Genomic DNA, 18,099 nt, shown 5'->3' with positions numbered 1-18,099 from the left:
AGCCAAAGCAATCTAAGGTTGCCACCCATTCAACCCCCTTTTCGCATCCTAAAAAAGGTATAAGTTTGCCCCTCACTGCGCAACAGAGTTGAGTGTTTATCTTCCTGAAACCACTCCAGCTCGTCATGGGACGTGACGACGTGAAAAATTTGAGGTGCAAAAGTGATATTTTTTTATTTGACTCTTTTGACCACGTTCTTTGTATTTCGACGGTCCCTCTGAAGTAAAAAAAACGTTTTTTTACCAAACCCAGGCTTCTGATTGTGAGTCTCAGATCTATAAAACAAAACTGGACCCCGTTCCGCGATTCGTCATGACCTCCCCTATGTAGGCAAAGCAGTCAGAGGGTGCCAAACCGTTCAACCCCTTTTACAACCCATCTTAAACGGTAAAAATGCATATTTCGCAGATTGGAAGCAATTTAAGCTACTAAACCAGTCAAATTCTCTAAAACTCAATTTGTACAATGTCATTCCCTCATTTGAATAAAAGTTCATAGATGCATTCAATCCTAGTTTTCATTATAAAAGAATCAATAATTATGCTCATTTTAATAATTACAATCCCTTTCCTTGAAGTTGTTTTATCTTGATATGATTAATTATATATAAGCAAAAAAGAATATATCCTCCCCTATATAGATATCGTTTATCCGCCAATCAATCCAATGCAGGAGAGTATATTATTATTATGCCGTTATTGAAAACTGTAATAAATAGATCAGTTAATGTACAAGAATGTGTCTATATTGTACTACTTTGATAATTTACACTTTATTTAACCGTTATTAAATGCAGGTATAATCAATGCCATTACTGCTTACCATAAATATGTATGTAATTAAAGTGTGAACGCTATTAAGACAAATAAGATCTGTGCAAGGAAGAGTGCGCTTTTGCTGCATTATCTTCCCGTTGCGGCCGCGCGAGTATGTGCGAGTCGCCAATTAATAGCCATAGATATTGCAGTCGGTACGTCTGGCCGCGGGAACAGGTTATTTTCCGAGAGGCAAGTCGAGATCGAGCAGCTTGCGTCTTTGTCTTTTATCTCACATGCCTTAGCAACAGAAACAGATTCATGGCTCGAAATGAAGAAGATAATATTCAACCATGAACACCAAAAAAATTCTTTTACGTGTTCAATCTAGCCGCGTACTAGGCTATATTCATTATCTACAATCTTGCTCGGAGCTGTCCAATATGTTATTCATTTTTGCTTTCGGGAGCTTAAACAAGTGCTTTATTCAAGTGCTGACAGGACCAACAACGAAACTCTAAATAGGATTCTACTTTTCAGTTTTTTTGGCGAAATGATCGAATTTCGTGTAGCTTTTTTCTAAAATGGGTACAGTACGTGGTGGAAATTTTTCGATTTAATTATTTTAAAGCAATTTTTTAAATTTTAAGAAAATGGCTCAACATTTCCAAATCTATATACGCAGTTTAGCTGAAATTTGGTTGACAGACACTGTGTAATGAGATCCGGTGGGTCAGTTTTTCCGGTAGCAAAAAATAAAAATAAAATCCATAAGGGGTTAATTTGTAAGTTTTTCACGGTTAATCCGGTAAATTGTTGAGTAAAAATACAAACGTCTCCGGATGCTGATAATTATTCCTATTATTAACATGTTGACAAAAATGTATTGCGATTTTTTATTTGGTAGTTAAAAAATTGAGGAAAATGATTCCAACAATTTTATAATGTGTTTCTTATTGAAAAAATGGAACTTCATGCAGTGGGCTCAGAAATTTATAATATATTTTCCCATACCATATTAATGAGCTATCAGTCAATATCCAGGCAAAAGTCTTAAAAATAGCAGACTTTCGGAGAATCAAAAATGATTTATCGTCAAGTGGAGTCTAAATTGAAAATCACCATGGTTGAATGAAAACTGAAATCCATATTCGTTTTTTTAACATTTCCCATAACGTTTCTTTACTTTTGGAGCACGCAAACTTCATTGAAACAAACATTTTCCCTTGGTGATATTTCTTAACGCAATTTTTGTTTCATAATTTCGTCGAATCCTTGAGATATAGTAGCATGAAAAGTTATTCTCAAAATAATTGGAACTTATTGTGCATGCTTTAAAATTGATTGACACGGATATAGGAAGGAGAACAAAATTTTACAATGATACAGCAGTTTGTTAACTAGAGAATATAATCAATATCACTTTATTTTCACATGTTAGGTGTTATGTCTGTCAATATACACAACACAGCTTAAAAAGAGCTGTTTATTCTGATTTTTCTTTATAAAATGAATACATTAATATGGCAGGAAAGCAAAATCTACATGATGCAAATGCAAAACAATTAAATAATCCACTCCATCAAATGAAGTGTTTGTCATTAAAAAATCACTCTTCAACACGACCTGCTTGCTCATCATCCACAAGTCTTTCCAATTCAGTTAAGAACGGACTTTTAACTTCCTTTGGAGCTAAAATTGCATCTCTAGAGGGACTGTCTGGCTCTGTGCTGGAATTTGATAACGAGTTATCCATGTCTAAATCAACGACAGGCAATTTTAAGTTGGAGGGAATTGAGATCTCATCACTGGATTCAGTCTTTTGCTTTTGCTCTCCTTCTTCGAGCTGGGTACATGGCGCATCTTCACTTGCATCAGGAAGAACGTCAGAGGGGATTTGTGTATGCTCTATCACATCCACCAACGGGGGTTCTGCAGAGTCCACGATTGGGGCCAAGCGTTCGGACGCCTTGAACGCTGGTTCGGAGAGCAGCCTCTTCAGTTTGCTCGATTCCGCGTAAGGGACTGCCTCAATGGGTGGTGCTGGTTCAGACAGCCTCCGAGGGGGAGTAATTTCATTGCTTATGATTCCCCCAGAAGGCAAATTGACGTTTACGATGATTGGGGCCGGCTGTTGACGGCTCGTCAAAGGTGGCACCTGTAACAAAGGTTTTTGTTAGTAACTTGGTTTGAATTTTTTCAAATATTTAACATTACCTCATGCTGATTTCGATTGGTAATTGCATGAAAAGTAGATCTCACTGACTCTTTAATCAATGAGGGCGCCAACCAAATAAATGAAAAGACGCTCACGACGAGAATGATTAACAACGCAGCAAGTTTAGCCACAGTTCTGACGGCTGAAGCTAGCCACCCTGATAAATCACCTGCAAATTAAGGAATTAGACAAGACAAATTGACGTTGGACAGGGGCACAATACCGAATGCGTTCTCGAAAAATGCACCGAAAGCCTTCCCAAACGATGTGCTGACCGTGACAGCAGTTTCACTGAATTGCATGATGATCAACTCATAAATATCGATTTGTGTCATAGGGTCTGTGTATCCTTCTTCGTAGTATTTTGAGCAGGTCTCTTCGTCAAATTCTGTAAAAAAAAATATGTTTTGTAAATTGCAGCAAATTATTTGTTACGAATTGAAACTGTGATAGATCATTTCGAAATCTATGAGATGAGAAAAATAATATAATTCCATGATGCTTGAAGCGGTTTCTCACTCTTTGAAAATAGGAAAATAGCATTGTGGCTTAATTCACCAGTTGTGTAAGCTCTTAGTGTTCAAATCCACCAATTGATCAAAATTTTCAAACTTTAAAAATAATTAAATTTAATATTTACTCATTGATGAAAAGATTTTATGCCTGATGTCTTCCCAAACATTTCTGTCAAAAGGCCTGCATGCACTTGGCATGTCCTTCATTGTATCTGGGTTTCTCAAACTGTGAAGTCGAGCAGTGTTTGCCTGAAATTATACAATGATACAAAAACTTGATTGAAATTTTCAAGGTCAATTACCTGGTGCATGCGGAAAGCTCTCATTGTGACACTGAATGCAAATGCCATCACAAGAACAATCAGGATGATCCGAGTTAGAGGAACGCCCATAGCCATCATGATGATTAATGCAATAACACCTCCAACGGCAACAAACATGCAGAACGTCTGGGATTTTTATTTTAAGAATTAACATGGTTGTGATTTCACAGTATGGGGAAATAATTACCTCTCTTGAAATCGAAAATTCTGGCTTCCAATAAGACAAATCATGCCAGCGAACTACATCTGGATTGTCTGCCGGAACCAGCATTCTGCTCCAAATTTCATCCAGAGTGTGCGGGTCAATTTTGCCGGTGGTTGCGAAATCTTGCAATTTTGTCAGATCTTCTTGGTTCAAGGTGACAATCATGTATTTTTCGTAGCAAGAAGAACTCTCAGCTGGTATAGTCTGGAATGGTTTTAATTAGTCTGCAGTCCCATTTTCTTTTACTAGCAATGAATTACCAACAAATTTGCTGCCTTCAAAATCATTGATGCCTGTCGCTGCAGAAGAGAATTCATCAAATGGTCTTGGGGTTCCGCAGCGCTTTTCTGTTTGCAGTCTACAAGTTCTTTTTGGAGCTTGCTCATGCTTTCATCAGAGCTGAAATTTGGGGAATAATTCAGAATAGCTTCATGGCAATCGACAACTGAGTCAACTAGCACTGTGATTGGTAATAATGATGGTGTTTGTAATTAAATTTGAATATATTATCTTGAAATATTTACTTTTTGTCGTTCTTGTTTCTCTTTGACGCTGGAATATTGATTCCATGAGGATCGTAAGGGTCCACAGCTAGGTCGTCAAAATTTGAAGTGGGCCTTAAACATAGATAAAATGTGTTCCTGAAGTAAATAAACTTGGAGGTCAAAAGTCTGTCTCAAAACGTGATTCGTTAATTTAAAAATAAAAAATTCCACACAAATCGAAGAACAATTATTTTTTCAAATTTATAAACGCCAAACATGTGCCCATTTAATTAGTGACACGATATTTTTCCTTTTTCAAGATATTTGGACTCAAACTTGTACTTTTTCCGATTTTTGCACCCTGAAATATAAGGGACATTGCATTTTGCTAAATTTTGCCTACATTTCTAGCACAATTGATGCTGATTCATGACTAATTATGGTTTTTGAGAGGTAGCGGTTGGGGGTTGGAACACATCCCCTGCATCCAGAGATGGTTTTTGGGCTTAATTTATTTAGCTTGGAACGTGAAGTTCTTGGAGTCGATTAATATTTAGTTTTTCGCAATTACGAATTCAAACCTGGACTTATTTTTGTAGGCAAAGATGTTTAACTTTATGATTGTGATTTTTATTTAATTTAAAAATTATCTCATAATAATTAATTATAAATCAAATTATTTACTCTTTGTCATCCTTGTTAATCTTTGACGCTGGAATATTGATTCCATGAGGGTCGTAAATGTCTAGGTCAGCAAATTTTGAAGTGGGCCTAAAACAGATTGTAATAAAATGTGTTTGAACGAAGTAAATAAATTTCAACCCGTCTAATTTCTGACTTTGCAATAAGTTAACAACATAACAAAAACAAATATTGAATCAATTTAAAGGAATTTAGAGCAGCTAAAAATTCAATCATTTATGTAATACCGTTTTGGAGCTCCCTGGTTAGATGTCCTCGAGATGCGATCTAAGGCGTGAGGGTCTGATGGATCAATCCAAGAACCAACATCACAGTAAGATGAAGAAAATAAAATTGCAAAGAGCACGAGTGAATATCTGAGAATCATTTTATCTTGAGAGCTCGCAGAAATGACGGTACAGCAGAAAATATTCTATCCTGACAACGTTTATTTCATTACTTTCTGCTATGGATTAATTTCAACAGATCATTCAACGAAACTCACAAAGGCGCCCGTGTTGCGTGTGAAGTGTTTATTTATGTTTGTTTAACATCATCTGATCGTAAGAGCTGTTTGATAGCGCGATCTGGCGGCGCTTGGCGGCACAATTCTTGCTGAGCGTCTATAAACAAAAGACGATCGCACTGCGCACTCGTGTAGGCGTAGGCGCCGAAATATTAGTCCCATGTGTTAGCGGCAAAATCGTTCCTCAAATTTCGAACGGAACGCTCGAAATCCGAAGCCTGCGGCTCGCATTCTTTGATTTTAGGTAAGGACACACTAGGAGCTGACTCTCCGGTACCGACGGTGCGAATTTCGACATGCCGTCGGCAGATATTCGCGCGGGAAAGTCTCGAGTTGCGTCGGCCTCGGTTCGCTGTGCGCTTGCCGTCAGTAGTAAACACAGCCGAGCATTTAGCGCCTCGCTACAATAATCGAGCCTCTCGCGAGTTCGGCGATCCGCATTTCTCGACCTTCCACACGATTCGGCCAGTCAGAAAGCCGCAGGGTCGGCATTTTGTGGATCAGATCGCATGCTCCGTGGATCGCGGCTCGATTGATGAGGCATCTCTCGCGGTATGTAATGGCTGCACAATGATGAGAAATGGCTCCTGATTTTCATATTCGCGGTCGGCATCTGCCCAATTTCCGCTAAAAACGTCACTGAGTTATTTCATCCAGGTCTGCCGGGAGTTAATTTAAATTTTCCGGGCCTCCACTATAGGGTTAATTGCTCATTTTGTGCATTAGTTGGGCGCATTTCCGTGAACGCCGGTAATGCGTGTCAGCGCGGGTTGCATACACGTACTCATTCATGTTACAACACTGTAGCGATGTAAACAACCAAACTCAAGCTTGGTGAGCGAGCGCAACATGGTCGATTCGCCGCGTTTTAAGTCGTTATCGCTTCTTTTTCGAAGTGTTTCTGAATGTTTTGTCCATTAAGTACGAAATATTCGAGATTTTAACGTTTAAATAGACGGAAAAATGGAGGATAGAGCATATGATGGCACCCTAATATAGCGTGTTATTGAACCAATACGAAAATATGTTTTTTTTTTAAATCAACAAATAATGACGCTTTTGTGACAGAAAATGAATTTATTCCAACACCACAATTAAATACTATCTACAATAATACAAACTCTTTAACAATTTTATTTAAAATTTAATTTTTGTGCCCAGGTGCAAATTATAAGTGAGGAAGATGTCGAGCGACGGTCCCTCACCGCGGAAAATGGCGAAGCCCTCGGGCAGCAACGGCGACGACCAGTCGGCCACAGATATGGAAACACAGAAGGCGCTGGTGGACATCGACTCTTGTCAGAACGAGATCGACGCGCTCAACGAGAAGGCCAGCGAGGAGATTCTGCTGGTCGAACAGAAGTACAACAAACTGCGCAAGCCCTTCTTTGAGAAGCGCAATGAAATCATCATGAGGATACCCAACTTCTGGGTGACCGCTTTCGTCAACCACCCGCAGATCCAGTTAGACGAGTCCGAGGAGGACTGCCTAACACATCTTAAGAAGCTAGAGGTTGAAGAGTTTGAAGACATCAAGTCTGGATACAAAATTAACTTCCATTTCGAGGAGAATCCCTTCTTGAAAAATGAGGTTTTTTTCGTTCTCTCTGTTAAAGGATGGTTTTTTAATGAAAAAAAAAACTTAATTTCAGGTGATCTCGAAGGAGTTCCACTTGGGTTTGTCCGACCCACTCTCCAGCAGCACCCCCATCAATTGGAAGGAAGGGCAGGACCTGACTAAGAAAAATGGCAACGCCAAAGGCCGCAAGAGGCCTCATGAAATGGGGGGATTCTTCTCTTGGTTCCTCAACAATGACGATCCCTGCAGCGATGAGATCGCAGAGGTGATCAAGGATGACATCTGGCCAAACCCCCTTCAGTACTATTTGATGGAGTTGGACGGTGGAGAGGTATGACAAAAAGACGCATTTTTTAAAATCAAAGTTAATTTCTTCTTGGGCAGGATGAGGACGCAGAGGAAGACATCGTCATCATGGAGGAACAGGAGGAGGACGAAGAAGCCAATGATGAGGAGGAACTCATCGAGGATGAGGATGTGGGCGAAGGTGATGAGGAAGCCTACGCTTCAGAAGAGGAGGCTGAAAAGTCGGGGGGATAATTCCTGGCGCTGCTCCATCTAACATCTGTATCAATCACTATTAGCAGCCAGGACATTATTTTTATTATTTAAACTATTTAGCTATAATGATGCAAATGTTCTGAACAAAATTAAACTTGTTTCCAATAAATCGGTGTGAATATGATTCAAGAGTTATAAACCATTTTCCCATTGATTGCGAAGCTAAATCTATTGGTTCAACAATTTAGGCTATTAATAAATGGTACTTTTAACATTCATACTTATGAGTTTGTTTTATTTTCTTTGAGTGTCTTCCCTGACCATCTCCATCAGCCGCAACTTGACCGAACGTAAATGAAATTTAAATTGAACCCATTGGATTTGCTGACGTCTTCAAACTAAACCAATCATACATTTATTTATCAATACTCATCGCTCGCATTTTTTTCTTGTGTTGACGAAGAGAGGCGGGAGAATATACCGGGGAGGGGAAGGGAGGGCGAAGAATGAAAAGACGTGTGGATGAAAGAGCGGCTCACTGTCAGTGCAGCGTGGATCGTCCCTCAAAAAAGTGCAGTCATGGCTATGGTTAACAGCACTAACCTGATCCTCCAGACGCTTGTTTCGGTTTTCAATTTGGGTGGCATACAAAATCCACCACCGAGTTTAATCAACTTCGAAGCAAACCACTCCACCGACTTCTTCCCCATTGTGATAAAAGGAAAATCTGACACAAGTGAGTATTAAAATATTTTCCCAATCAAAACGGAAAATAATTATAATTGCGAGCAAAAAAACTACCCTGAAATGTTTTTGTTTTTACTCCGTTAATTTGCAGTTATTTTATTTAAAAAATATTTTAAAATCAACCCGCGTTCTTAAATTTTATTCCTAGTGCAATCATTTGTGAGAAACCCTATATTATATTATGCGGCGGAGTGTCATACGATGCGACGTTTCTGTTCCCGCGACCGGCGCGAACCCCATTCAGAGAAAAAAAATCAAGGCCAAGACCTGGTTAAAGTTAATTAGCATATTTTCATTGATTGGCGAAAGCTGAGAAGCTCTACAATGATTGGCAATAATAAATCCCTCAAATTATTATATTTTTCTAATTTTCAGAATGCTATCGGCAGTACGGCTATGGCTGCTTTTCTATCGACTCTCCGTGGCCACATAATCGACCAGTTAATTTATTCCCAGAACACCCGGATAAAATAAACCCAAATTTCTGCCTGTTCACGCGGTACAATCGAGAGAAAGGCCATGTAAGTTGGCAATTTTTAAACCCCGTTGGCACACTGCCTGCAATGCGCATTTTTCTCCTTGCAGCCGCTGCGGGCAAATGACACTTCAACGTTCTTCAAGTCGTTCTTTAAAGAAGACCGCCAGACGTTCTTCATCATTCACGGCTACCTCGAAACAGGCAACAAGACTTGGATAAAGGTATTTATTTGGCCACATTTTTTTAATTTGATGCTATAAAAATAAACGGTCAATTTATTGGTGTTTATTGCTCATGATTTATTTGTACATTATAAAGTCAGAAAAGTTTATAATTCCACGTCACGTGGCGTGGAATAGTTATTTAAGTCAATTTAAGTCACAAACTCTTAAAAATGCCTCTCAAAAGAAAAAGGCACTTGGGCTGAGAGATTTACTCGCTGGGGGAACTATTTTTACGAGTTCATCCCTGTGAAGAAAATTAATATCTCCCAGAGCGTTCTTAGCAGGAAGCCTTTTGTTGCTCTGAATGATCACGCCACACGTTTCCCCCACTTTCGGGGGTAACAACTTTTGTGAGATGCTTATAAAAAAAACTACCTGCCTGCAGCTATAAAATCCCTCCCCAGAAAATGGTCATAATAGGAGCGAACAAAGCTCATTTTTTACCGCGGTTGTAAAAAATATCAGGAGCTATTTATTATTTAATTGTTTATTCTCCTCTAAGTCATGATAAAAACATCAACCGCTAGTCAGAAATATATCAATAACTTTTAAATTAAATTGTTAAATTTATAAATTAAATTATTGAATTAAAATATAACAAATCCTCCAGGATTTTAAATTGATCCCAAAACAATATTATTTTTGACAGAAACTGACGGGTGAGCTTCTGAAATCGCACGATGCCAATGTGATCGTCGTTGACTGGAACGGGGGTTCTGGACCCCCATACGCCCAGGCTGTGGCCAACATTCGACTCGTCGGCAGAGCAGTTGCAATCATGATCATCAAGCTCAAGGTAACTTTACACGCGAGAGAGGATGAACCACTTAATCAGTCTCGTCATTCAGTTTTCCCGATTACCATATCATTGTTATATAATGCCGGAAATAATTATATAACTTGTGTCGCGAACAGTCATGAACTCTTTCGGCGCAATTTAAAATAATCAGCGAATTTTATTTTTGAATCGGTTAAGGAAGTCATTGTGAAGCAAGCGAGAGTCAAATTTAGGCGCAAATTGATGCGATCCCAATATATGTCCTAAGCCCGATACGATCTTTAATAGAAAATGTGCAATGTTTCAGGAAGAGCTTGGCTTGCGGCCGCTGAGGACGCACATCATTGGCCACTCGCTGGGGGCCCACACCGCCGGCTACGCAGGCACCGCGATCAGGCAGGGTTGGCACGTGAAACTCGGCAGAATCTCAGGCAAGTAATGTCTCATCATCGATTGTTTACCGCCGGGTTCGTCGTACTTTGAACCGGTCGCACAAGAAAGGGTTGGCGAGGTCTTATGTGATATTGTATTTTAATTGCGGACGTCAGAGTCGTCGTCGCTGGGCAGCTTTCGATGAACAAAGTTGGGGAAACCGAACTTTGAGTCGTTTCCAAGATCCGATTGGCCTAAATTAATTACTCCAACGAAAAGAGGCTTGATATTTTATCAATTCGGTTATTTACGCGCAGGGTCATGAGAAATATATCACACTTTGTATTTCACTCGCTGCAGATAGAGCAGCTGTGAGGCCGTCTCCTCCGAGTACCCGCTCAGACGGTTTAGTCAAAGAGTTTATTGACTTTCATGAGATCCTGTGCCCCGTCTGCAATTTTCACATTTTTTGCTAAAAGAAAATATGCGAAAACCCCTTTAAAGCGAGGAAGTTGCAATAAAAACGAGAGTGCGGTACTTGTAAAATTATTTTTCCGTAATTTTCTGCTCTGAATTTTGTCGTGCATGCGAGGAAAAACGGTAATAATTGCACGTTCGGCGTGTTCAAAGAAGTGGAAGAAGCAATCCTTGACCCACTGCGTACGTCAACTGGCGACTCTTGACCCGCAATTCCCGAGGACAAAGTTTTCTGTACAGATTATAAAGCATTATCTAGTTTATCTTGTTCATTGACTGACTGTTTGAGAGAAAAATTAAAGAGTCCAGCGTCGCGGAACTAGGAGATTGATAATTGCCACGTTGTGCAATATTCCGGCATGCATGCGCGTTCTCTGAACAAAGTGCGTGCTTCGCAGTTTTTCAATTAACCCCACGATCTGCAGCTTGCTAAGTTTTATCATGACAATTAGACTCGTTTTTCTTGTTTACAAGTTATGTAACGTGTTTAGTCACAGTTAAAATGAACATGCAATAAAAGTCAGTATTCTAGAAAATTATTGCGCTGTTCATTTTCTGCGTATTTAAAATTTTGTGCGCGGCGTTTGAGTGTCGAAATGAACGCCGAAGATGGTTAGAGATTTTAAACCACTAAAAACAAATTTAGAATGGCCTCTGATTTGGCTTAAATTTTTATGAAATGAAAAATTATTTGTTATTAATGGTTACAAAAAACTAATGGTTTTTCCATTTGCAGGATTAGATCCTGCGGAGCCACACTTTGAGAAGACTGATCCTGAGGTTCGACTTGATCCCACCGATGCTGAATTCGTGGACGTGATTCACACAGACGCCGCACCATTCATCAGTGGTGGCTTTGGGATTAAGCAGCCCGTTGGACACGTCGACTTCTACCCCAACGGCGGTGAAGGAATGCCCGGCTGTGAAAACGCCGTCTTTGACTCTTTAGCGGATAACAGGGGATTCATGTCAGGTAGAATATTATTTGTTAAAATTCATATAGCGATAAGTCTCAAACTTATGATGTTTTATTAGGATTCAGGAAGGCTCTTGGCTGCAACCACATCAGAAGCTACGAGTACTTCACAGAGTCAGTCAACTCAAAATGTGAATTTACCGGGGCCGAGTGCGAATCTTTCGAAAGATACGAAAACGGTTTGTGCTTCGGCTGCAAAGAATTGGGAGGAAGCAGGGCTTGTGCCAGGATGGGATTCCACGCCAGGCCCATCCCGCACAGAAGTTTGGTACAGATGTACCTAAGCACAGCTGATAAAACGCCTTTCTGCCGTAAGCGATTTTCTTCTACACAAAGTGCGAAATATATAAATTTCGGCTTTCAGAGCACCAGTATTTGGTTGAACTGCAAATTTCCAACTCATCCAGCAGCCAAGCGCATGGAGGCGAAGTTGGAGCGTTTTATCTGCAGTTGAACGGAACCTCTGGTGTCACCCGCAGGATCAAACTGCAAGAATCGTGAGTAAAAACCAAAATTATGCACGTATGCAATCTGCTGTGCACCCAAGCCTCAGCAGGATGCATAACGCCCAGGAGCTTATTAATATTTTTACTTATTACAGAGCTCAATACTTCGCGCCCGGCGCGTCGTGGCAAAAAGTGGTGCCCGCGGCAGGGGTTGGAGCTTTGAGAGAAATCAAACTCGAGTGGGACTACCAGCACACGTACTGGAATCCGCTGTCGTGGCGTGTCTATGGCGAAGCCATGATTTTCCTCGATGAAGTGACTATCACCGTTTTGGAAACGGGCGAAAGGTAAAATAAAATAATCCACACTGATTGTGAGTAGCGTCAGGAGCCAGGAACTTTGTGCTGATGATGTGTGGGTTTATTTTAATCTCATTGTTTTGTTCAGATAGCAGGACTATGATCAGAGCGAAACTAGATCTAGAATTACAAATGGGTTGAGTTTATCTCTACATTCAAAGCAAAAGGCCACTGATTAAAAAAAATCTTTTGTTGCAGGCCTTGAGGCAAATTTATTTGTTCTCTTTTCAAACTTCCTAAAGCTTATTTATTTTTAGAAATTACATATTAAAATCATATTCATTGAGACTAATTTAAACCATTTTCATTCTTTTTTCAGACTGCGTATTTGCCCCGGTGGAGACGAGCCCTTCAAGTCATGGGACCCGCGCACCTTTCCGGTTGGAACGCACTTGTGCCATGGCGATTCCAACAATGTGATACCCGCGTCCAACATTCACCATTGAATGCCAAAAAGTAAACGTTTGCGAGTGTTGACACCTGGCGGGGATTGGGATTACTGAGAGCGCGCGCGCCTACGTGACTCAGAGAAAGTGCACGGTGAAAGTGCTTCAAGGGGGACAACAATGGGGCCGGCCAGCGCATTGTTGCATTCCTCGAGTGCCGGGCATGAGCGACTGACTGATGATTGCGCGTGAAAAAGCTGATTCATCTAATTACACGGTCGGCGCTGAGAGTGCGAATTAAATTATTTCTCATTTTTCGATGGCTAATAAGGTTGCTCTTTAAGATATTTATAATATGTTTAATTAGTATGTGCATCAACCAAAACCTAATAATATATACATACATTATCATGTGAAAACGCTTGTAAACTTTAAAACTTTGAAATAATAGTATCTGTATGAAAATAACATATATATTTCAATAAACATTCATCTTATTATTTAATCTACGTCTTTCTGTATTTTACGCAACACTTCAGGTATTTTGAATATCAATTTTTTTAAGGAATTCGTTTTGAACCGAAATTTCAACCAGTATTTTTGGAATTTAAATATTAATTTGAAACCTATTATGGTTGTAAAGTCGTGTGTGTAGTGGTAGAGGTTCTTAAAAAATGATGCTAGTGGCTCTATTTGTGATCTTAACATGAATTACCATTTCCTTTACAATCACGAAATAAATTATCACTACGAACTGAATCAATCGCATTAATTTGATAATTCTAGATATCAAATGTTTGCTCAAATCGACTTTAAACTACCAGATTTAAATGCGGTAAACATCCCAGTGATAAAAATATTTAAGCAAACAAGAACTACGCATTATAAACAATTGGGGTCACATATAAATTCCACAGGATCAGAAACCCGAACTTTTTGGAGTACACGAAGTTTAATTGCTGCGCTCGCTAAAATTTCAAATTGGCATGAAAAGAAGTGGACTGCCTGGGGCAACGGCAGAATTGCTGTGGTTTCCTGCTATAGAGTGCTGACAAATAATTTTTTCACGAGATATTATTTTGTCGAGGAAAGTTCCGCCATTGTCCCTATTCGGCATTGCACGGCCAATTTGGGTTAAACTTGATATTGAACGGGCAAGTTGTTAGTTGTGCTACGGAGAGAAAGGTGCCTTCCAAAGATGCAGGTACTATTTTAGGCAAAGACTGACCGACCGGACCACTCTTGTTTACACCGCAATAACTTTGCCAAAACAAGTTGGGGCCGCAGCAAGAAGCACTTTGAGCCAATTTCGGATAAGTGTAGAGTATCGCGGCGCTGAAAGGTCCACGGAGGCAGGAAACTCGCACACTTTAATTGAATATAGTGAGTGCGCGAGCGAGTGTGTGATTCAGCATCAAAGGGGGATAATACGCATTAAGCGGCGAGAGAGAGCAGCTAACGTCGTGGGTCGTGGCACACACTGCACCATACACACACTCGCCAGCTTTTATTTTGGCGCAAAACGCGCTCGCGTTATGTAATAGATTTATCTGTCAAGGACGAACAACAGTTTGCAGCAAGGGTTAGAGCAGAGAAAGCTCGTTTTATCACGGCACACGCGAGACGGAGAATCGCAATCAAAATTTTGATCAAAGACGCGCATCACATAATAATTACGTTAACGTGCACGTCATTCATCTTCAGATTGCGTAAAATGATTCTTGAATTCTTTTGTAGCGTTCGATAACAAAAACAAAGAGCGTGTGAGAAGATTTTTGGTGACATCAGTTGTTTGTTACAAGATTTTTTCAGATGGTTTAGACACCATCCCTTTCAATTAAACCCCCTGCTACAATTTCAAATGCTTCCTCACAGGGCTTCAAATATTTTAAATTATGCTTCAAAAATAACTCTTAATTTGCAGCCCATACCTTACACAGAAATTAAAACAGTTAACATTTAAATTCAATGCGAAAGTGTAAAAAATTCCAGTTTTTAGTTTTTTTTAAAGGGGTTTAAATATATCGTAGCATGGGGTAGAGGGTAAACACTCCCAAAAACCATCAGCTATCTAGTGGAGGTTGAGACGAGTCTAACGGTGTGCAGTGTTTGTAATTCTGGTGGTTAGAAACCGAGATGTGGAGTTGCAAATAAATGCAAATTCTTATTTTGAAATTGCGCCTCGAGGAGATGAGATACTGAGGTCTCAAAGTTGTCAAAAATTGTCCCGTAAAACTCGTAATATTGTCAACAAACTTTTATGACACAAATCTACAAGTAAATACTGAGTTTGCTTGACTTTCCCTCCGACGACCCGTGACATTTCGTTTATTCTGAAGCTCCAAAAAACAACTCCCACAAAGATCCCGATCCCACAATTTGGGTTTAAATTTTTTCTTCGTCTGGAAGCAGAGCAGAAATAGCGGAAATGCACCTGGAGGAGCAGGAAAGATGATCTCCGCGCTGGTGCATTGTTTTAGTGCGCGCGACCGCAGGCAAGCCGCAATAATTGTGCAACAAGCTGCTCGTATTATGTAATATTTTTCTATGCACTCGGCGAATGAAATTAGATTCTCATCTGCAGGGTACGCTGACTGAGTGATTAATATTAATAATGTGGAGCGAATATGTGCTTGGAGGCTTCTCTCGTGCATGCACTTATTCATTCACTCCACGTTCGCAGATTTTACGCGAGATATACAAGGGCTGCCGCGTCCTATATGCAATAGAACGCGTGTCAATGCCACACCGCACGAGCTGGAATTTTAGAGAAATTTAAATAAATTCAATTCTGTCGATTGCCATAGGTGTCAAGTGATTTTTTATTACTATTTTGTGAATGTTTGCGGCTGTTTACTTTCAAGGCAATTCGATTGTCCACGACCACACGAATAAAAAATGTGAGTTACCTGAGAGTACTTGTCACAGACATAAGAATAATTGCACGAAGTGAAGGGCAAAAAGGTAATTGTGAAGTTTGCTCCCGACCAAATCCTTTCTGGATCTTCTGATTGAAGGTCTCGACTGCTAAAAAGGCTTTTATCTCATTCTAGAATCTCCCCTTTCACAATATACAACTTTTCCAGCTGAATTAAAATTCAATTTTCTTATTCTGCCGTATCATTTTAATGTGAAATATGAAGGCACAAGACCGTTGACATTTCCTATGTACGAGGCCAAAGATCAAAACGCACACAGCATATATAACCTATGACTCATGGCTGGAGCTTTTTCCCGAAGTACATGCATGGCAATGAGGAAAATCTTCGAGTCGGCTATACTGGAAGTGCATGCACATACTTCTTTTGATGCAATAAATACACCAATTGATTTATATTGCAACAGTCTCAACTTTCACTTAAACACAGAGATAAAACAGCCTCTAACGTGTGCGGGGGTACTTCAGACACAAGGGCGACAATTTTCTCGCGAGCCGCCGCCGCATCAAATTGAGCCATTAAACAGCAGCTTGTTTTCATTACGTCAATCAACAGACGAGATTATTATATAATCTCGCGTGTGGCGTCTGCAAGCAAGCAGAAAATGCGTACTTTTTCTTAGAAAATTATCCCGCCAGCATACCTTTCTACCGTAATGATCGCGTTTGAAAAATATTAATGACTGCATTCTAGCCAAGCACAAAAAGCAGGTGAACAAACATCATTAGGCTTGAAATGCAATGCAATGAGATCTCATCATCCGTGAAAGAAGGCCACCACGCAATTAACAATCAAAGCAGAAATATATAGAAGGTCTAATTAATAAACGTCCAAATTACTATAACAATAAACTCTCTCAGGTTGTTTTATGATGAATTTGCTGCCTTTTTGTTTCAAGAAATATTTTACAGAGATTTTTTTCCATTAGAATAGGAAATAAATTTTGAATGTTATTAGAGTTTGATTTCAAAGTTTAACACAAAGTTTCTTTTTTCTTTTCACAGCGGAAACTAAGGGTAAATTATGACTAAATTACCGTTCTTGCGGTGTCGATTAAATGATTGTTCTGCTGATGGGGTAAAATAATAGAAAACTGCGACACCAAAAACGCAATTTTCGGCTAATATGTAATCTATAAAGACTACAAACCACCCCCGGAGACTCGCTAAGGGTTGTAAATATGAAATACTTTTGTTTGATCGCCTTTTTGGAGGTAATCAACATAGCAACTTTGTGTCACCTAGAAATGGAAAAAATCGTTGCAGTCACAGCAAAATCATTTACGTGAATTTTTATGTAGGGTTTTAAACATGAATTTTGTAGACGAGATTTCATTTAAAACAGAAAAAATATTCAATTCAATGATTTATTAAACGTAATATGCGTGCAATCTATAATGTATCGATTTTTTACATATTTTACTGCATCTTTCAAAGTCAATATTCTTGCTGTAAACTTTCGAATATGATATTTTTCACAAGTCTCGCCACAGAAATCACATCTACAATTATAATGAAACGTTGTATTACTACAGAGAATATAGTGATAGCTATGACAAGCAAATCTTGTAAAAATATGTCTATCAGGAAAATCTGGGCCACGCCAGTGCTCATTAATCATATATAGTTTGTCGCAAATAATTCGGCAGAAATGAATAGTCTATTTATTTTCTTATTTTTTAAGTCAGTCGTTTCATACAAATTGGAGTTTTTTGCAATCATTTCATAAATGTAACGAGATCTATTTTACTTTGAAATTCAAAGCACTTATTTTCTTAAAATTACAAGTTTTAACTCTTTCAAGGTTTTCTAAGTCAGAATTAGTTAGATACGGCCAGATAATTTCGTTGGCGAGATTTTTGAGTCAAAGAGTTCAACCGCGGTGTTAATAGAAAGCCTATTGGAGAAAAAATATTACGCAACAATAATGCGGTGCGGAACAAGTTTTTTTTTTGTAAGTCCTTATAATGCCGTGAGTGATAACATTGTGTCAGAGTAAAAAAGAACATTTTACGTATCACTCATTAGCGAGGCGCATTTATCAGAATTTACGCCTCTTTTTATTCTTTGTATCATTGTCTCCTTGTTGGCCCGACCCCAAGGGATCATCTCCAGAGATGAGACCTTGC

At 39.3% G+C, this 18,099-nt stretch overlaps 3 protein-coding genes across 6 annotated transcripts; 2 read left to right on the top strand and 1 right to left on the bottom strand.

Annotated features, from left to right (window-relative positions):
* Positions 1-2,148: 2,148 nt before the first annotated feature.
* Positions 2,149-5,789, bottom strand: LOC135940367 (uncharacterized). 3 transcript variants are annotated; one of them, XM_065485217.1, is made up of 11 exons: positions 5,689-5,789; positions 5,432-5,621; positions 5,187-5,273; positions 4,542-4,634; positions 4,278-4,416; positions 4,000-4,221; positions 3,792-3,938; positions 3,615-3,738; positions 3,198-3,362; positions 2,974-3,143; positions 2,149-2,914 (listed from the first exon to the last, which is right to left on the bottom strand). In XM_065485217.1, the coding sequence occupies exons 2-11, from the start codon at positions 5,569-5,571 to the stop codon at positions 2,366-2,368; spliced, it is 1,836 nt and encodes a 611-aa protein (XP_065341289.1). In that variant the 5' UTR covers positions 5,572-5,621; positions 5,689-5,789; the 3' UTR covers positions 2,149-2,365. The 3 variants fall into 3 exon arrangements, with proteins under 3 accessions (XP_065341289.1, XP_065341288.1, XP_065341290.1); XM_065485216.1 differs by having other exon boundaries at positions 5,432-5,734; XM_065485218.1 differs by lacking the exon at positions 5,187-5,273 and having other exon boundaries at positions 5,432-5,734.
* A 16-nt stretch (positions 5,790-5,805) lies between these two features.
* On the top strand, positions 5,806-8,069 carry Set (NAP domain-containing protein SET). Of its 2 annotated transcripts, none has more exons than XM_065485223.1 (4): positions 5,806-5,953; positions 6,871-7,300; positions 7,362-7,619; positions 7,673-8,069. In XM_065485223.1, exons 2-4 carry the CDS (start codon positions 6,893-6,895, stop codon positions 7,826-7,828), a joined length of 822 nt encoding a protein of 273 aa, XP_065341295.1. In that variant the 5' UTR covers positions 5,806-5,953; positions 6,871-6,892; the 3' UTR covers positions 7,829-8,069. The 2 variants fall into 2 exon arrangements, with proteins under 2 accessions (XP_065341295.1, XP_065341296.1); XM_065485224.1 differs by lacking the exon at positions 5,806-5,953 and adding an exon at positions 6,125-6,261.
* A 238-nt stretch (positions 8,070-8,307) lies between these two features.
* On the top strand, positions 8,308-13,537 carry LOC135940369 (pancreatic triacylglycerol lipase-like). Its single transcript, XM_065485219.1, has 10 exons — positions 8,308-8,525; positions 8,912-9,057; positions 9,122-9,235; positions 9,888-10,034; positions 10,324-10,447; positions 11,602-11,838; positions 11,901-12,152; positions 12,206-12,338; positions 12,443-12,634; positions 12,966-13,537. Exons 1-10 carry the CDS (start codon positions 8,312-8,314, stop codon positions 13,090-13,092), a joined length of 1,686 nt encoding a protein of 561 aa, XP_065341291.1. The 5' UTR covers positions 8,308-8,311; the 3' UTR covers positions 13,093-13,537.
* Positions 13,538-18,099: the final 4,562 nt, after the last annotated feature.

This window comes from Cloeon dipterum, chromosome 3, assembly GCF_949628265.1.
Source record: "Cloeon dipterum chromosome 3, ieCloDipt1.1, whole genome shotgun sequence".
Classification (NCBI taxonomy): domain Eukaryota; kingdom Metazoa; phylum Arthropoda; class Insecta; order Ephemeroptera; family Baetidae; genus Cloeon; species Cloeon dipterum.
This window is presented reverse-complemented; position numbering and strand designations above follow the sequence as displayed.